The sequence below is a fragment of the Piliocolobus tephrosceles genome, chromosome 5 (assembly GCF_002776525.5).
Source record: "Piliocolobus tephrosceles isolate RC106 chromosome 5, ASM277652v3, whole genome shotgun sequence".
In the NCBI taxonomy this organism is placed as follows: Eukaryota; Metazoa; Chordata; class Mammalia; order Primates; family Cercopithecidae; genus Piliocolobus; species Piliocolobus tephrosceles.
The window spans coordinates 61,416,212-61,432,354 of record NC_045438.1 but is presented as its reverse complement, the minus strand read 5'-3'; the positions used below and the strand labels follow the sequence as shown (position 1 = coordinate 61,432,354).

The 16,143-nt window shown below is 36.3% G+C and overlaps 1 protein-coding gene across 5 annotated transcripts in view; it reads right to left on the bottom strand.

The window, feature by feature from the left end:
- Positions 1-16,143, bottom strand: part of CDK19 (cyclin dependent kinase 19) — a 218,374-nt gene that overhangs the window by 131,290 nt on the left and 70,941 nt on the right. For all 5 annotated transcript variants that reach the window (XM_023206026.3, XM_023206028.3, XM_023206029.2 and 2 more), the window contains one exon: positions 12,996-13,071. In XM_023206026.3, the coding sequence (XP_023061794.1) occupies positions 12,996-13,071 (76 nt within the window). The remainder of the gene's footprint in view (positions 1-12,995; positions 13,072-16,143) is intronic.

Here is a 16,143-nt window from a genome sequence, read left to right as displayed (position 1 = left end):
ATCACTAAAAGTTTTGTTTCCTAAATCTCTCTTAAATCTCAAATACTTCTCTCCAATTCCTCTGTTTTTACAAAGTCATTCAAGGTAGGGCTGGGCATGGTAGCTCATGCCTGTAATCCCAGCACTTTTGGAGACTAAGGCAGGTGGATCACTTGAGGTCAGGAATTTGAGACCAGCCTGGCCATCATGGCGAAACCCCATCTTTACTAAAAATACCAAAAACAATTTAGCTGGGTATGGTGGTGCATGCCTGTAATCCCAGCTACTTAGGAAGCTAAGGCACAAGAAGCAAAAGAATCGCTTGAACCCGGGAGGCATGAGAAACGCTTGAATCTGGGAGGCAGAGGTTGCAGTAGCAGAGATTGCACCACCACACTCCAGCGTGGGCAACAAAGCAAGAAAAAAAGTCATTCAAGATGGCCCCAGCCTAACATTTTAACCTTTCTACCCTCAACTCTTCCTTGCAACCATATTAGACTTCTTCCATTCCTTTAAAGAACCAATCTCTCTAGTCTTTATCTTGTAACAGACATTTTTTAATTATTAGTATTTTATTGTGGCATAATTTACATACAGTAAATTATGTACAAGTCTTAAGTGACCAGCTTGAATTTTGACGAATATAAACACCTGTGTGACCACCAACCAAGATATACAACATTTTGGCCAGGCAGGGTGGCTCACACCTATAATCCCAGCACTTTGCGGGGGGCTGAGGTGGGCAGATCGCTTGAGGTCAGGAGTGTGAGACCAGCATGGCCAACATGGTGAAACCCCATCTCTATGAAAAACACAAAAATTAGCCAGGCATGGTGGTGCACACCTGTAATCCCAGCTACTTGGGAGGCTGAGGCGGGAGAATCGCTTGAACCCAGGAAGGTAGAGGTTGCAGTGGACTAAGATGGCGCCACTGCACTCCAGCCTGGGCGACAGAAGACATACAACATTTACATTACCCTGTAAAGTTTCTGTGAACTCCTTTCCACTCAACCCTCCTCCCCACCCAAGGCAACCACTATCTGATTTCTATCACAATAGGTATTTCTGTCTGCTCTTAAATTTCATATAAATAAAACCATACCCATATGTGTTATTTTGTGTCTGGCTTCTTTTATTTAAATTAATGTTTCTGAGATTCGTCCAAGTTATTAAGTACATCGATTTTCTTTTTTAGAGTTTAATAGTAATCCAGTCTATGGATACACCATAAATTATTTATCTACTCTCCTATGGCTGAATATTTGGATTTTCCCTTGTTTGGGGCTATTATGAATAAAGCTGCTATGAACACCCTTGTACAAGTTTTTTGTAGTCATGTGCATTAACTTCTCTTGGATACAAATTACTTAAAAATGGAATTGCCGGATCATGCAATACGTGTATGTATAAATTCATCAGAAACTGCAAACTTTTTGCCCAAGTGGCTATACCATTTCATGCTTCCATCAGTACCAGTTACTCCATAATCTTATTAACAATGGTGTTATCGGTATTCTTCATTTTAGCCATTCTGGTGGAGATACAGTATTTTTAAAATCTAGTTCAGTTTAATTTTTACTAAATTATTTTAATATATATTACATATATCGCTAAAATACAAAAAAGTAGCAGAGATTATAATCAAATAAATAATCCTCTGATCCATACTTCACCTTTCCCATATGCAACTATTTTTTAACTTTTTCTGGTTTTTGTTTGAGTATTTTCTATCTTCAAGTGTTTATACCACTATTCTTGACTTACCAACTTTAAACATTATTGATTTTCTGACATAATAGATGAAACTGTAGCTCATTTACCTCCCATCTCCATCATTCCTCTCCTTTTGATCATTTTTAGTTCATCTACTGTTTACTTCAAAAATTATTATTCATATAAGTTTTTGTTTCATCAACTTTGGTGTTTTTTTGTTTTGTTTTTTTTCTAGACAGTCTCCCCTGTCACCCAGGCTGGAGGACAGTGGCGCAATCTTGGCTCACTGCAACCTCCGCCTCCCAGGTTCAAGCAATTCTTGTGCCTCAGCCTCCCAAGTAGCTGGGCTTACAGGCACCCACTACCACTTCAGGCTAATTTTTGTATTTTTAGTAGAGATGGGGTTTCGCCATGTTGCCCAGGCTGGTCTCCAACTCCTGAGCTCAAGTGATCCGCCCACCTCAGCCTCCCCAAGTGCTGGGATTACAGGCATGAGCCACCACACCCAGCCGTTTTATCAACTTTTAACAGTACCTCTATCCTCCACATATTAGTGAGGGTAACCCCAGATGCAGCAGTAAGCCCCAAAATTTTACTTGCGGAACACAACAAACATTTATACATTGCTGTTTTAATAACTACAATTTGGAGGCTTGAAAATTAAAGCAGTCAACTCCTCAAATACTATTCATAAAACTAAGAGGGTGAGCACTGCTCTCTCTCTCTCTCTCACGTCTGGGCTATCCTCCATGCTGTTTCAGACCAAATGTCCTTCTACATTCTCCCTTCTCCTCCACCTGGCTAGCTCCTATTAGACTTTCAAATTTATGCTACCACAAAATCCCCAAACAGTCTTCCCAGACTGCCAAGTATGAGCTGGGTGCTCCTCCAGCACACTGTGCTTAACTTTGTCACAGTACTGATTACACAGTGTTGAAAATGGTTTCCTTGTCTGTCTCCTCCAAAACTATAAACTTCTTGAGGGAAAGGGAAAAACTGTATTCACTACTATATCCTCAGCATTTAGCACAATGCCTAGATTATAACAGATACTCAAATATTAAATGAAAAATTAAATTACTTGAATAGTGATTTGTACAATAGTAAATATTATTCAAATAATTACTTGAATAGTAATGGTCTCAAATTCCTACTCAAGTAATTTATATTCAAATGATTATTTTCCACCCCTTATTCATTAAATCATACATGGTTATGGAAAGGAAAATCAGAATGGATCAAAAATTTTAGATAATAGTCCACAAAATTTAATTTTTAATCTTCTTCTTTTTTTTTTTTAATGAGACTAGGTCTTGTTATGTTGCCCAGGCTGGTCTCAAACTTCTGAGCTCAAGCGATCCTCCTGCCTCAGCCTCACAAAGTGCTGGGTTTACAGGCATGAGCCACCACGCAATTTAAGTTTATATTTCAAATAAGAATATGCCTAAACACAAAGCTTAAAATCTTCTACTACCAAAAAAAAAAAAAAAAAAACTTTATCAGAATACCACTCCCTTATGATGTTACTAATATTGTTAAAATAACAATTTCAAGTAAATTCTTGTATTTATTTAACAATTTATTAACAGCCCACTTTGTTCCAAGCACTGTATAGACAGATTCCAAGGATTCAATACTGAATATATCGGATACAAACTCTGAGCTAAATTTCATTAAGTCACAGTAAATCTATGCCAAAAATCTCCCATTTTAGACATGAAGAAACTAAGACTCACAGAAATTAGATAAATTCTATTGACAGTTGCTTATGGTATTAATAATTATTTTAAATCAAGAAACTAAAAAATAGGTTGTACAGACTGAGATACTTAATTCCAAACCCAAATTAAGCAGAATAAGTAGCCCGAAGAACAAACTAGAATAAAAGTAGAACTCATCCATATTGTAATCCAAGAGTTTATATATAGTATATATCACTAAAATATATGCAAGAGTAAGACTCTGCCCTCACAGGCAACCACTTCCTCCTGGTAACTCAGAAGATTTTTGAACATCTTTGGAAAAGAAGTGCTTTGCCAAAACATTTCATGAGATTCAGGTGATACTGTGGTTATAGGGTGGAGCTGAGAATGACCTGAAAATTTAGCAAGGAAAGAGAGTCTGAGAATCTGAGGAACCTATGAACTGCTGCACGGCCTACTCTCTCAGCAGTGCCAGCCTTACTAGGAAATCAAAACATAACTGATTCCCCTTTAAAATCTTTATCTCAGCCAGGCACGGTGACTCACGCCTATAATCCCAGCATTTTGGGAGGCCTAGGCAGGCGGATCACCTAAGGTTGGGAGTTCAAGACCAGCCTGACCAATATGGAGAAATCCTGTCTCTACTAAAAATACAAAATTAGCCGGGCATGGTAATGCCAGCTACTCGAGAGGCTGAGACAGGAGAATCGCTTGAACTTGGAAAGCAGAGGTTGCAGTGAGCCAAGATCGCGCCATTGCACTCCAGCCTGGGCAACAAGAGCAAAATGCCATCTCAAAAAAAGAACAAAAAACAACAACAACAACAACAAAAACACTTCATCTCTATTGCTACCTAGCAAATGGGTCCAGATACTAATAGTAACTTGCCAAAGATTTACAGGATAATATTGGAATCCAGATACAATCCCAAGTCTATCCGAACCCAAAGTCCAAGTTCTTTCCCACCTTACAATTTAAAGCCAAAGGCATATTTAAAAATATACATTTTTTTTAGTTTTATCACTTCAATCTCCTATTTTTAATCTGGAATTACTAAGTTTACGTTAAATTTTATAGTTTGGTATCTTCTATAAGAACACATTCTAAAATGAAATTTATGGTCTTAAGAATAACTTACTTTGACCACAGTGAAAACAAGTTAAGCTATTTTCTTTGCTTAGAGTTTAAATAGGAAAAAGTTATTACCAATAATAATACCAACAACAAAAACCAGCACCATTTACTGCACATTTATATTCAGACTCTGAGCCAAGCCCCTCACATACCAGTATCAGATTTATTTTCAGTCTTTCACTCTGCATTTATATCACTAGCACAACTTTGCTTCAATATTATTCAAGAGAAAAATAAACATTAAAAATACAGAATTAATAGCCAATTAAATCTAACTGCTTAGAGCAGGAATGTTAAATTGCTAATTTTTATATTTTTAGGAGAACTAAAATAACTCTACTGATGTACTCAGTAGGGAAGGATACTGACACAGCAGAAAGCCAACTTTTCCATCGTAACCCACCAATTCTTCAAAGAAGGAAAGCATCTGCAGCTACCACACTAGCCTAAAGGTTGTGCTAACAGCTAACTAGTCTATTCCCCTAGGGTGGCGGAAATGGAAAAGTTTTCAGCTACACCTATGACTTGTGTTACCACACCATCCCATCTTCCCTTACCATAACACACACAAATACACACACACATCAGAAACTGACGAGCAAAGCTGGTATCTTTTTTCAAACTGTTCCTTCTCACAAAAGTTAGCAACACAAAAGTGAGAAGGAACAAAACCTCAGAAACCTGTATGGCCCACCTCTTTTCTATTACTGGCAATAATGGGTGTTTAAATCACCTTCTGACAACATAAAGATATGTCACTTAGGAAACACAGTAGCTTGAAAAATAGTCCAATAGGTGTATACATACACACACACATCTTTGAAAAGACTCATGACTTAACAGGCATAGTAGAGCAGACAACAGACAGATACACCATAGGACTGGAGGTTCTATTTGCTGGCTGGCTCCTTGTACCTTTTCAGGTCTTAAAAGGAAATTAAAAAATGCTACCGTGTAGTTCCTCCCTAGGCACTGACCTTGTACTAGTTTCTCAGAATCCTCCTAAAATAATAGCGAACTCCAATCCCAAACTCTTACAATATTTCATTTTTAAGTATACGAGTTGGCAGAAAGTCTTTATTTTGCCAAGAAGGCTAAATATATATTTGAGAAAAATATTAACTATCACCATATATTGCAAGGAAAAAAACCACATTTTTCATAAGGAAATATCCATGCTAAGTCTTCAACTCCAAAAGTAAAATTTTTGTTTGTTTTTAAGGAAAACACAAGGATCACACCAAAGAACAGATCTTGCTCAAGGGAAATTTCACATATAATTTACTTAGTTCTAATCTCTTAAAAACCATGCCAAACTTTTAAAGAAAATAACTGTTACAGAACATCATGTTAAAAGTCTGAAAAAAAAATTATTTTTCTACTTTGAGTGTTTTTTAAAAATCTCAATACTAAACTTTGATTTTGTCTCTTTCATAGAAAAGGTAAAATACTTGATTCACACATCTATTTCCACTAATCTATACTTTCATAAAGTTGCACACATATCTAAAAAGAAAAAGAAACTTGCACTCAGTGTAAAACATAAAAACAAGCCAGGTGTGGTGGCTCACGTCTGTAATCACAGCACTTTGGAAGGCCAAGGTGACCAGATCACTTGCGGTCAGGAGTTCGAGACCAGCCTGGTCAACAAGGTGAAACCCCGTCTCTGCTAAAAACACACACACACACACACACACAAATTAGCCAGGCATGGTGGCACATGCCTGCAATCCCAGCTACTCAGGAGGCTGAGGCAGGAAAATCACTTGAATCTGGGAGGTAGAGATTGCAGTGAGCCGAGATCGTGCCACTGCACTCCAGCCTGGGCAACAGAGTGAGACTCTGTCTCAAAAATAAATAAACAAACAAATAAAACATAAAAACAACTGAGATGATGTAATTAAATAATCTTAATAAAACTAGATATGTCTCAACTTGCAATATATAAAATTTAAGAAAATAATTTTAAGAAAGAAATTTAAGAAATAAATTTAATAATTTGGTAGAAATTAAATAAATAAGAATTAGAGCCTTGGTTCATAGACATTTTAGAGTTTTTTTCAGAGGAATCCTAAGCAAACATACATTCTATCAATTCCACTTTACAAATTTAACAAAGCAAAGGTTTATTCCTTTATGCCAACAGGAAAGTTCCAAGCATTCCACTGAAGTTTACAAAGCAGCCTGCGACACCACCATGGTGGCAAGAGACGAAAAGAAAGAAAAGTGCTGCTCCCACCACCCTGTCTGCTGGGCATTATGGGGAAGAACGGCAGGTGACAGCCCCTTTCTGCCGATCCTGCCTCTCACCACAGAAGCATCAATGCTGGGATACTGATGGATATATACACTGAGAAAGAACTGAGCAGAGGGAATGAGGGAGTGGAGTTAATCAGCAACCCAAGCCAGAGCTGAGGGAAGCAGCAGTCTGCAAAAAGTCAGTATTTCCCTATTTCTCTTCCCTCCTCAATAAACTGAATGTTTATGCCCCTTGCCCTCCCTAATTCACATGTTGAAATCCTAACCCCTAACCAAAGTGATGATATCAGGACATGAGGCCTCTGGGAGGTGACTAGGTCACAAGGACAGAGCCCTCATGAACGGAATTAGTTCCCTTATGCAAGAGATCTGAGAGAAATGGTTGCCTTTTCACCATGTGGAGACATAGGGAGAAGATGGCCGTCCATCTGTGAACCAGGAAGTGGACCCTTACCAGACACTGAATGGGCAGACACTGAATGGGCCTTGATCCTCGACTTCCCAGCCTCCAGAATTGTCAGAATAGGTGTTTATAAGCCACCGAGTCTATGGTATTTTGTTATGGCAGCTCAAACAGACTAAGACATCTCCTCAACCTATGCCCTTCACCCTAGTTCCCCCTAATTTTCCCTAATTTTGCTCTTCACTTCATTTGGAAATATCTCGATGTTGTTAGAAGTACTAAGGAGTAATATATTTTATTGCATTTTATATATATATATATATATATATTTTTTTTTTTTTTTGAGATGGGGGTCTCGCTCTGTCACTCAGGCTGGAGTGTAGTGGTGCAATCGTAACTCACTGTAACCTCTAACTCCTGGACTCAAGCAATCCTCCCACCTCAGCGTCCCAAGCAGCTAGGACTACAGGTGAGTGCCACTATGCCCAGCTAATTATTATTATTATTATTATTGTTAATGAGACAGGGTCTCACAATGTTGTCCAGACTGATCTCAAACTCTTGGCCCCAAGCAATCATCCCACCTCAGCCTTCCAAAGTGCTGGGATCACAGGTGCGGGCCACCACACCTAGACTCCAGGGTAATAATCTTATAATCTTTATATCCTACAAAACCCAGAATGATTAATAAATTTGAAATTTACATTTGTATTATTCCAGATTAAATTATATTTCATGAAAATTAATGGACTCCGCTCTTGTGGGGGGAAAATTCTGTGTATTTTTACAAAGAAAAAAGTCTAGAAGAATATACAAACAAATGATTACTTCTGAGTGCTGGCATAACAGGTGCTTTTACCAGCCTTTTTCTATATTGTCTGCTAATTTTATGACAAACATATTTTAATACCATAATCACAAAACAAATGAATAGGATTTGAATTAATAGTATTTACCACGTTTTCAACCTACCAACCTTAAGATCACAGGGGCTACAAATGTAATAGACTTTATATTAGAACTTCCCTGTAATCCCAGGCTAAAAATGCTGATGTTCACATGATCCTGGTATTTTAATCACCCAGAATTACTCCCTGTTGTGATATAATGTAAAGTGTAAAGCACTGTACAAAGGTATGAGGTTATAATGAGCCTTTGGTCAGTAAGGTTCAAATGAAATTAAAATGTGACACGACATTCTTTTTTAGTGAGACTTGAGGTAATAACACATTTCATTCTTAAACTTTTTTCCTTTCTGTACACTTGTACTTCTTCCAAGTTTATTCCATGATTACAAGCTCTTTAACTTATTTTCCCAGCATCCAACTATATCCTCAAGAGTTATTCTGCAATCACAGTCTCACATTTTAAAGTTATAAGTGAAATGTTCATTCCTAATTATTTCTGCTTTAAAATCCTCTCAGCTATGTGTGCCTATATGAACTAGAAAATACTAGGTATTAGGTAATATAATGGTATATAGAAGGAAGACGACAGAGAACAAGCCCTATCTACTCTTTATGGTGTTGCCTCCATTCTCCCCAATCTACCAGTCCCTCTTAACCTCTCTGACTCTCGATTCCCTTACATACTCTGTCCTTCCACCACCAGGAAAACTAAACAAATAATAACTAAAATGAAAATTTCACCAGAGGAGCTCAACAACAGAAGAAAGAATCAGCAAACTTAAAGACAGACAATAAGAGTATCCAGTCTGACCGACAAAAAGAATGATGAAAAATGAACAGAGCCTTGGAGAGAGATCCATGGGACACCATGAAGCCTATAAACATATGTATAATGAGAGCTGCAATAGGAGAGAGAGAAAGGAAAGGAAAGAGAAATTATGTGAAGAAATGATGACTGTGGTGGGGTGCAGTGGCTCACACACTTAATCCTAGCACTTTCAGAGGCTGAGGCAGGAGGATCACTTGAGCTTAGAAGTTTGAGACCAGCCTGGGCGACGTAGTGAGACCTCATCTTCACAAAAAATTTAAAAAAAAAAATTAGCTGAGCATGATGGTGTATACCTGTAGTCCCAGCTACTTGGGTGGCTGAAGTGGTAAGACTGATTAAGCCCAGCAGGTCAAGGCTGCAGTAAGCATGATTATGCCACTACACTCCAGCCTGGGCAACAGAGTGAGATCCTGTCTCAAACAAAACAAAATAAAATAAATGCAATTAAAAAAAAAAAAAGAAATGATGGCTGAAAACTTCTCAAATTTGATGAAAAACATTAATCTACACATCCAAGGAGCTCAACAAACTCCAAGTAAGATAACTCAGAGATCCACACCAAGACACATCATAGTCAAACTGTCAAAGCCAAAGACAAAAACAGAATCTTGAAATCAACAAGAGGAAAAAAGAAAAACCCTCTTCATATACAAGGGATTCTCAAGATTAACAATTGATTTCTCATCAGAAACCACGGAGGACAGAATGCAGAGATGACACAGTCAAAGTGTGAAAGAAAAAGACTATCAACCAAGAATTCTACATCCAACAACACTAATATTGCAAAAATCAAGGAGAGCTGGGTAAAGACAGAAAAAGAATTATAACATTCCCAGACACAAAAACTGAAATAATTTATTGCTAGTATACCTGATATACAAAAAATACTAACAGGAGGCTTTCAGCTAAAATGAAAGGACTCTATACAGTAGCTCAAATCCACACAAGAAATTAATAACACCAGGAAAAATAATGACATAGGCAAAGAGAAAAGAAAGCATAAATGTATTTTTGTCTGTAACTCTTTTCTTCAATATGATGTAAAGGACAAATACATAAAACAATAATTAAAAAACTGTGTTAGTGGGCTTAATGTATAAGATATATATGCATAGTCACTATGAAATACCATCCATGCTGAACTTGTTGTGAAAATCCCTATCATGTTGGGGTTAAGTATTTAGGGTATTCATAAAATGCTATTCAATCTAGAAACTGCACACTTTCTAAAGTTCTATTAGGCAAACTCTCAATAAGAATATGAAGGCTATGGCTGAGAGTGGTGACTCATGCCTGTAACTGCAGCACTTTGGGAGACTGTGGTGGGTGGACCACTTGAGGTCAAGTGTTCAAGACCAGCCTGGCCAACTTGGTGGAACCCTGTCTCTACTAAAAATACAAAAAATTAGCTGGGCATGGTGGTGCATGCCTGTAATCTCAGTTATTTGGGAGGCTGAGGCAGGAGAATCATTTGAACCCAGAAGGCAGAAATTGCACTGAGCCAAGATTGTGCCACTGCAACCCAGCCTGGGTGACAAGGCAAGATTCTGTCTCCCTAAAAAAAAATTAAAAAAAAAAAAAGAATGAAGGCTGTAACAGATTTTAAGAGTTAAGTTTCTCCATCACATTCCAAATTTATATAAAGACATACATGCCCATGGATTCCTTGGCACATAGAAGTCTCTGTTTCAAAAAGGACATTTATAATTAGGTTATCATTTCCTATTAATCAATACCTAAAATTTCAGCTATTTACCCAATTAATTCATGGAAGGCAGGGTTGAAAATGTTGTGCTAAATTACAGTACTCTAACACAGAAAAATAGCACACCAATAATATTTATATTGGTTGATATGATAACGTGAGGATTTTAAAATGTGAAAAAAATCACTTACCAAATGCTTATCTGGTAAAACATTACAAATAATACCTCCCTCAAACTTTTTTTTTTTCTTTTTTTGGAGACAGTCTCGCTTTGTCACCCAGACTACAGTGCAGTGGCACAATCTCAGCTCACTGCAATCTCTGCCCCCCAGGTTCAAGCAATTCTCCTGTCTCAGCCTCCCAAGTAACTAGGACTACAGGCATATGCTACCACACCCGGTTAATTTTTGTATTTTTAGTAGAGATAGGGTTTCGCCATATTGGTCAGGCTGGTGTTGAACTCCTGACCTCAGGTGATCCACCCCTCTGCCTCCCAAAGTGCTGGGATTATAAGTGTGAGCCACCGCGCCCAGCCACAACTACCACTTTATAATCAATGGAAAATAACCAAATTAGAATTTTTTCAAATAATGTGCATCCTAAAGCAAACATAGGGCCAAGCATGGTGGCTCACGCCTGCAATCCCACACTTTGGGAGGCCAAGGCAGGATTGCTTGAGGCCAGGGGTTCAAGGTTACTGTGAGCTATGATTAAGCCACTGCACTCTAGCCTGGGTGGCAGAGCAAGACCCTGTCTCTAAAAAAAAAATTTAAAATAAAAGTAACAAATTTAGAATTGTGGACCACTGGTAGAATTTTTTTATTCTGTTCATTCATTTAATTATTCAAGAAACATTTATGGCACACTTGCTGTGTCAAGACACTATGGTAGGAACTAAAGATAAAAAGACAAGGTCTGCCCCTCGAAGTATGCACAGTCCGGGGAGAGGCTCCCATTCTAGAATTAAAGAAAGTATGATTAGAAGTGACCTAAGAGTTCCCTTATTTAACAGATGAAACTGGAACTCATCACTACTTAGCTACTAAGGCAGACAGACATCCAGGTATAGAGATTTCCCACCCCATGTGTTCTTTGCACCACATTTCTTATGACTAAAAGCGATGAAGGAGTGTTTCCATGCAGGTGAAGCAGAAACATGGAACTCTGGGCAATATATGTAGTAGTTATTAACTTGGAGACAGAAATTCCTAATGGATATGTACAATATAAGTATTTAACAATTATTAAGTAACAATTATTTAAATAAATATCTAACAATTTAGAGACAAACATCTCTAATAGATGTGATATTATGGTAAAGCCCTAATTAGCAACCTTTACTGAAGAACTAAAATAAGGTAATATAATAGTAATAGTAAGCCTTCTGAGCTATAATTATAGTTTTGCCTCTGTTTTCTGATCTGTAAAATGGGGATATTAAAATTTTATTTCACAGACTGTTGTGAAAATTAAGTGAATTAATACTTGAAAGCACTTAGTAAGCCTGGTACCTAGTAAACACTCATTAAATGTTTGGTACTCTTGTGGACAATCATTTCTTAAATGTACTAGTATGATACATAAAGACTAAAACAAGGAACTATTTTCTTTAAGGGATTATCCTATTATTATAATGGTCTTATTTTCTGGTGACTAATAAAATCTCACTATATTATATATTTCAGAAATAGTATTTAAAGTGAATAAGATTTAATAGTATGACCCCTTACTCTATAAAGATCAGTCCTAAAGCTACAGAAAAATCGACATTAATTAAATTACTAATTAAAATTCCATCACAATTTTAATAAATTAAATCATTTTGTTCAGTATTACTGAGATCACAAATCTTAAATGTCATATAAGAGGATATTCAAAGATGACTTTCAAGTTAACTAAAAACTTTATGGGCTAGGTGTGGTGGCGCACGCCTTTAATTCCAGCACTTTGGGAGGCCAAGGAGAGAGGATCATTTGAGCCCAGAAGTTTGAGACCAACTTAGGTAACACAAGGAGACCTCTTTTCTACAAAAAAATTAAAAAATTAGCCAGGTGTGGTGGCACATGCCTGTAGTCCCAGCTACTTGGGAGGCTAAGGCAGGAAGATTGCTTGAGCCTGGGAGGTCCAGGCTGTAGTGAGCTGTGATCCAGCCTGGGCACTCCAGCCTGGGCAACAAAATAAGATCCTGTCTCAAAATTTAAAAATAAAATAAAAAGTTTATGCAGATTTTCTCATTCTACATAAAATACTCTTAAACATATATAAAATAAACATTCACTATATATATTAATGAAACTCTTTTATATTAAAATAAATCATCACCCAATATCAATAATAAATAACTATATTTGTATCCACTTACTGCAATCTCTCTACAAGCCGACATGGATATTCCTGTGCCTTCAATTTGCTTCAATGCATATTCCTTTTCATCTTTTCTGCACATAAACAAAAAAACATTATTTTTCCAAATATCACTTTCAGATTCAAAATTATAACTACAAAAACAATGGAAACGCACTTAATTTCTCAGTGATATGTAAACACCCTCACTATGCCATGCATTGCTTATTATTTTTGATAATATTTCAACTACAGAAATATGAAATACCAAAAGAAATTCATGTCACAATGAAAACATCAGACAGAGCCAAAACACAAAACTCAAAATTGAAACAGAACAGGATACTAAACACAGCACTAGTTTCAAAGAGTAAACAAGCATAAATATAAACTCAAACATATTGCAAGATAATTCCACTCCTGTCTTAATTATCTGGAGTCTACATAAAGCATTCTGTTACAGACATTCACTACAAAAAAACTGACAGACATAAACTCCCAGATTCATTTAAAGTAATTTCATAGTATAAGAAGCATTTATAGGAATGATAACCCACTGAAACACACTGTATCTCACTTAGGATGGGGACATTCAAAAGCCCGAGGACCTCAATCAAAAGTCTTTTAAAGACTTCAAAGCTCTAGCCACCAACATGTCATTCTCAGGAACACTAGGAGAAATCCAGTACCTAAAGTGGATTTTTCAAACAATGCACGTAGTATTAGGAATTCTGGGAAATCCCAATAGTTACTAAGTTGCTTAACCAAGAGAATACAGCAGTTCAAAAACCAGTGAAACATTCTGTTAAAATATTAATAGTATGAGATGAGCAGCTACTATAATACAGTAAGTACAGTAAGCATTCTCAAGAGTGCTGAAATCAGGACCAGCCACACAAAGGTCTCTGCTGAATGTCATAACTATAGTTCATATTGTGAGTTGTTCTTATAAGAGGAGTTAAATCCATGCCTTTCAAGTTTTGTCTTTTGATCGTATTACAGTCTCAGCAAAGTACCACCATGTCATGATGTTTTTGTCAAATATAGCGCCAAAGTAGTGTCATATCTGTCTACCTAGCTATTCCTCATTTTCCCCATTCTGTGTTGACCTGCAGATAGAGCAGTTTAGGATGTTATTCAAAAATCCGCATTTTAAAACACCATTTTACATCCCTTTTGAAGATTTTTACAATCATCTATAAGCAAATAATTGAGTTATGGTTACTTTCCCTCACAATGATTTTGAAAATTATATCCATTTTTCTTCCAACAGATAGCATTCAGGAAATAATTAAACAGTATTTTGACAAACAAAACATACTAGGTATGTCAACAAGATGGACTATGATACAATTTTTAAAATGATGGCTAGAAGGTCATTAGAAACGTGGAAAATGTGTACCATATGCTACTGAGAAAATACGCAAATTATACTATATAAAAATATACATCTACAAATATGTTGAAGGCAATACAAAAAATTAAAAACAGTTACATTAAGATGAAGGAAGTTATGTCGACTAACTTTAGTGCTAATATTATACTGCCTTTTAAATTAGAATTGGGGTAAAAAGAAAAAAACCAAAATAAATTGATACTCTGAAAATACCTACTAAAACAATCTTTAGTATTTTCAAAGTGACAGCTCAGGCATGTTTTAAAGAGCAAAGTCAAAAATAAGGAAAGCTTAAATGATCATTTTTTTCCTTTTTCTCCACCCTGTTTTTTGTCCAAACATAAAAGTAGACTTTTCAGACCACTCAGAAGCCACTAAGAAGCACAAACTGCAGGTGATTGAATGTAATCAAAGCCAAGTGTTCCTTCTGTGCCTTAAATATATTTGTGGGTACATGAGTGAGAGCACATGTGCCTGAGAAGCTCAACGCAATGCTTACAATGTAAATTTTATACAGTTAATAATTAAATTATCTATCAGATATCTCTTGCTAAATATTTAAGTTTGATGTATTCTTTAAGCAAAATTATAAAAGCTTTCTGAAAATTTTTTCACATGCAACTATAATTTTTTCAACAGAAATATTTCAATCCTCAGTTCCCCTAGACAAAGCAGTCCAGAAGCTCATGTAATTGCATAGTTTTATTTTAATACTGTAAAGAATATTACACAATCTGGATAGGTTATAGTTGCTATGGAAACTATAAGATCTTTGCAGTAAGTCAAAAAGTGCAAAATTAACACATCAAATTAATGGCTTTTGAATTTCACATCCAGTCTGTCAAAGGAATTTGAAAGCTTGAACAGAAGAGACTGAGCACAGGCCTTTTACTCTAAATTATATGGACAGAAACAAGGAACAAACCCAGCAATTATTTCACTTAATAAGTTTAAATATAACTTCCATCTGTAAAATTAATAAAATACTCAAACACTTGCAATTTTAAGATTTATTTGCAACATTTAAATTGAGAATGAAAGAAAGTACATATATCATTACTTTTTATCTTTGTAAACTAACTGTCAGATGGTAAGTGATGATGTGGAATCTCTGAGGTTCACCATATGAAGAAGCTGCAAGGTCCCAGAGGGCATATGGGACTCCTTGGCACTATACTACGTGAATGCCAATCTTTGGGCATATGCCAACACCTTAGTCTGAAGACTAAATATGCATCCTTTAACACAACGTCTAGAAATATTTCAATGATCAGGCACATGAGACAGAGAAGCTTTACTGCTCTCATCCCATGTGAGTGCCCCTCTCCAGGAGTTCCTCCAAGTAGAGGAATTCATACCTCACACCTTAGATGTTTCAGGCACATGTAATATTAAATATCATAAAAGAATAATTTTTTCTTTTACATGAAAAGGCTGAAAAGCAGGCGAACCTGCCTAGCCTACACTGCTATGATAATCTGGCTTTTAGAGGCAGCTTAGTTCCTCCTTAAAACTATTTCATTTCCAAATTACTTTTATTTCTAAATAACATAAAGATAGACAAAGCAATTCCAAAGCCTTCAGAGAAACTGTTTCCTACATTTTCATGTATATTAGATAGTATGATTAGAGCAATTGCATATTGAAATTAATCAGAGGAATTTACTAAATGCATCCAGAAGAATTAAAAATACATATATTTGTACTATAAACATGGATAAATGCTACATAGAATTTTTAAATATCAAGATGTTTCTTCTATACGTCTATA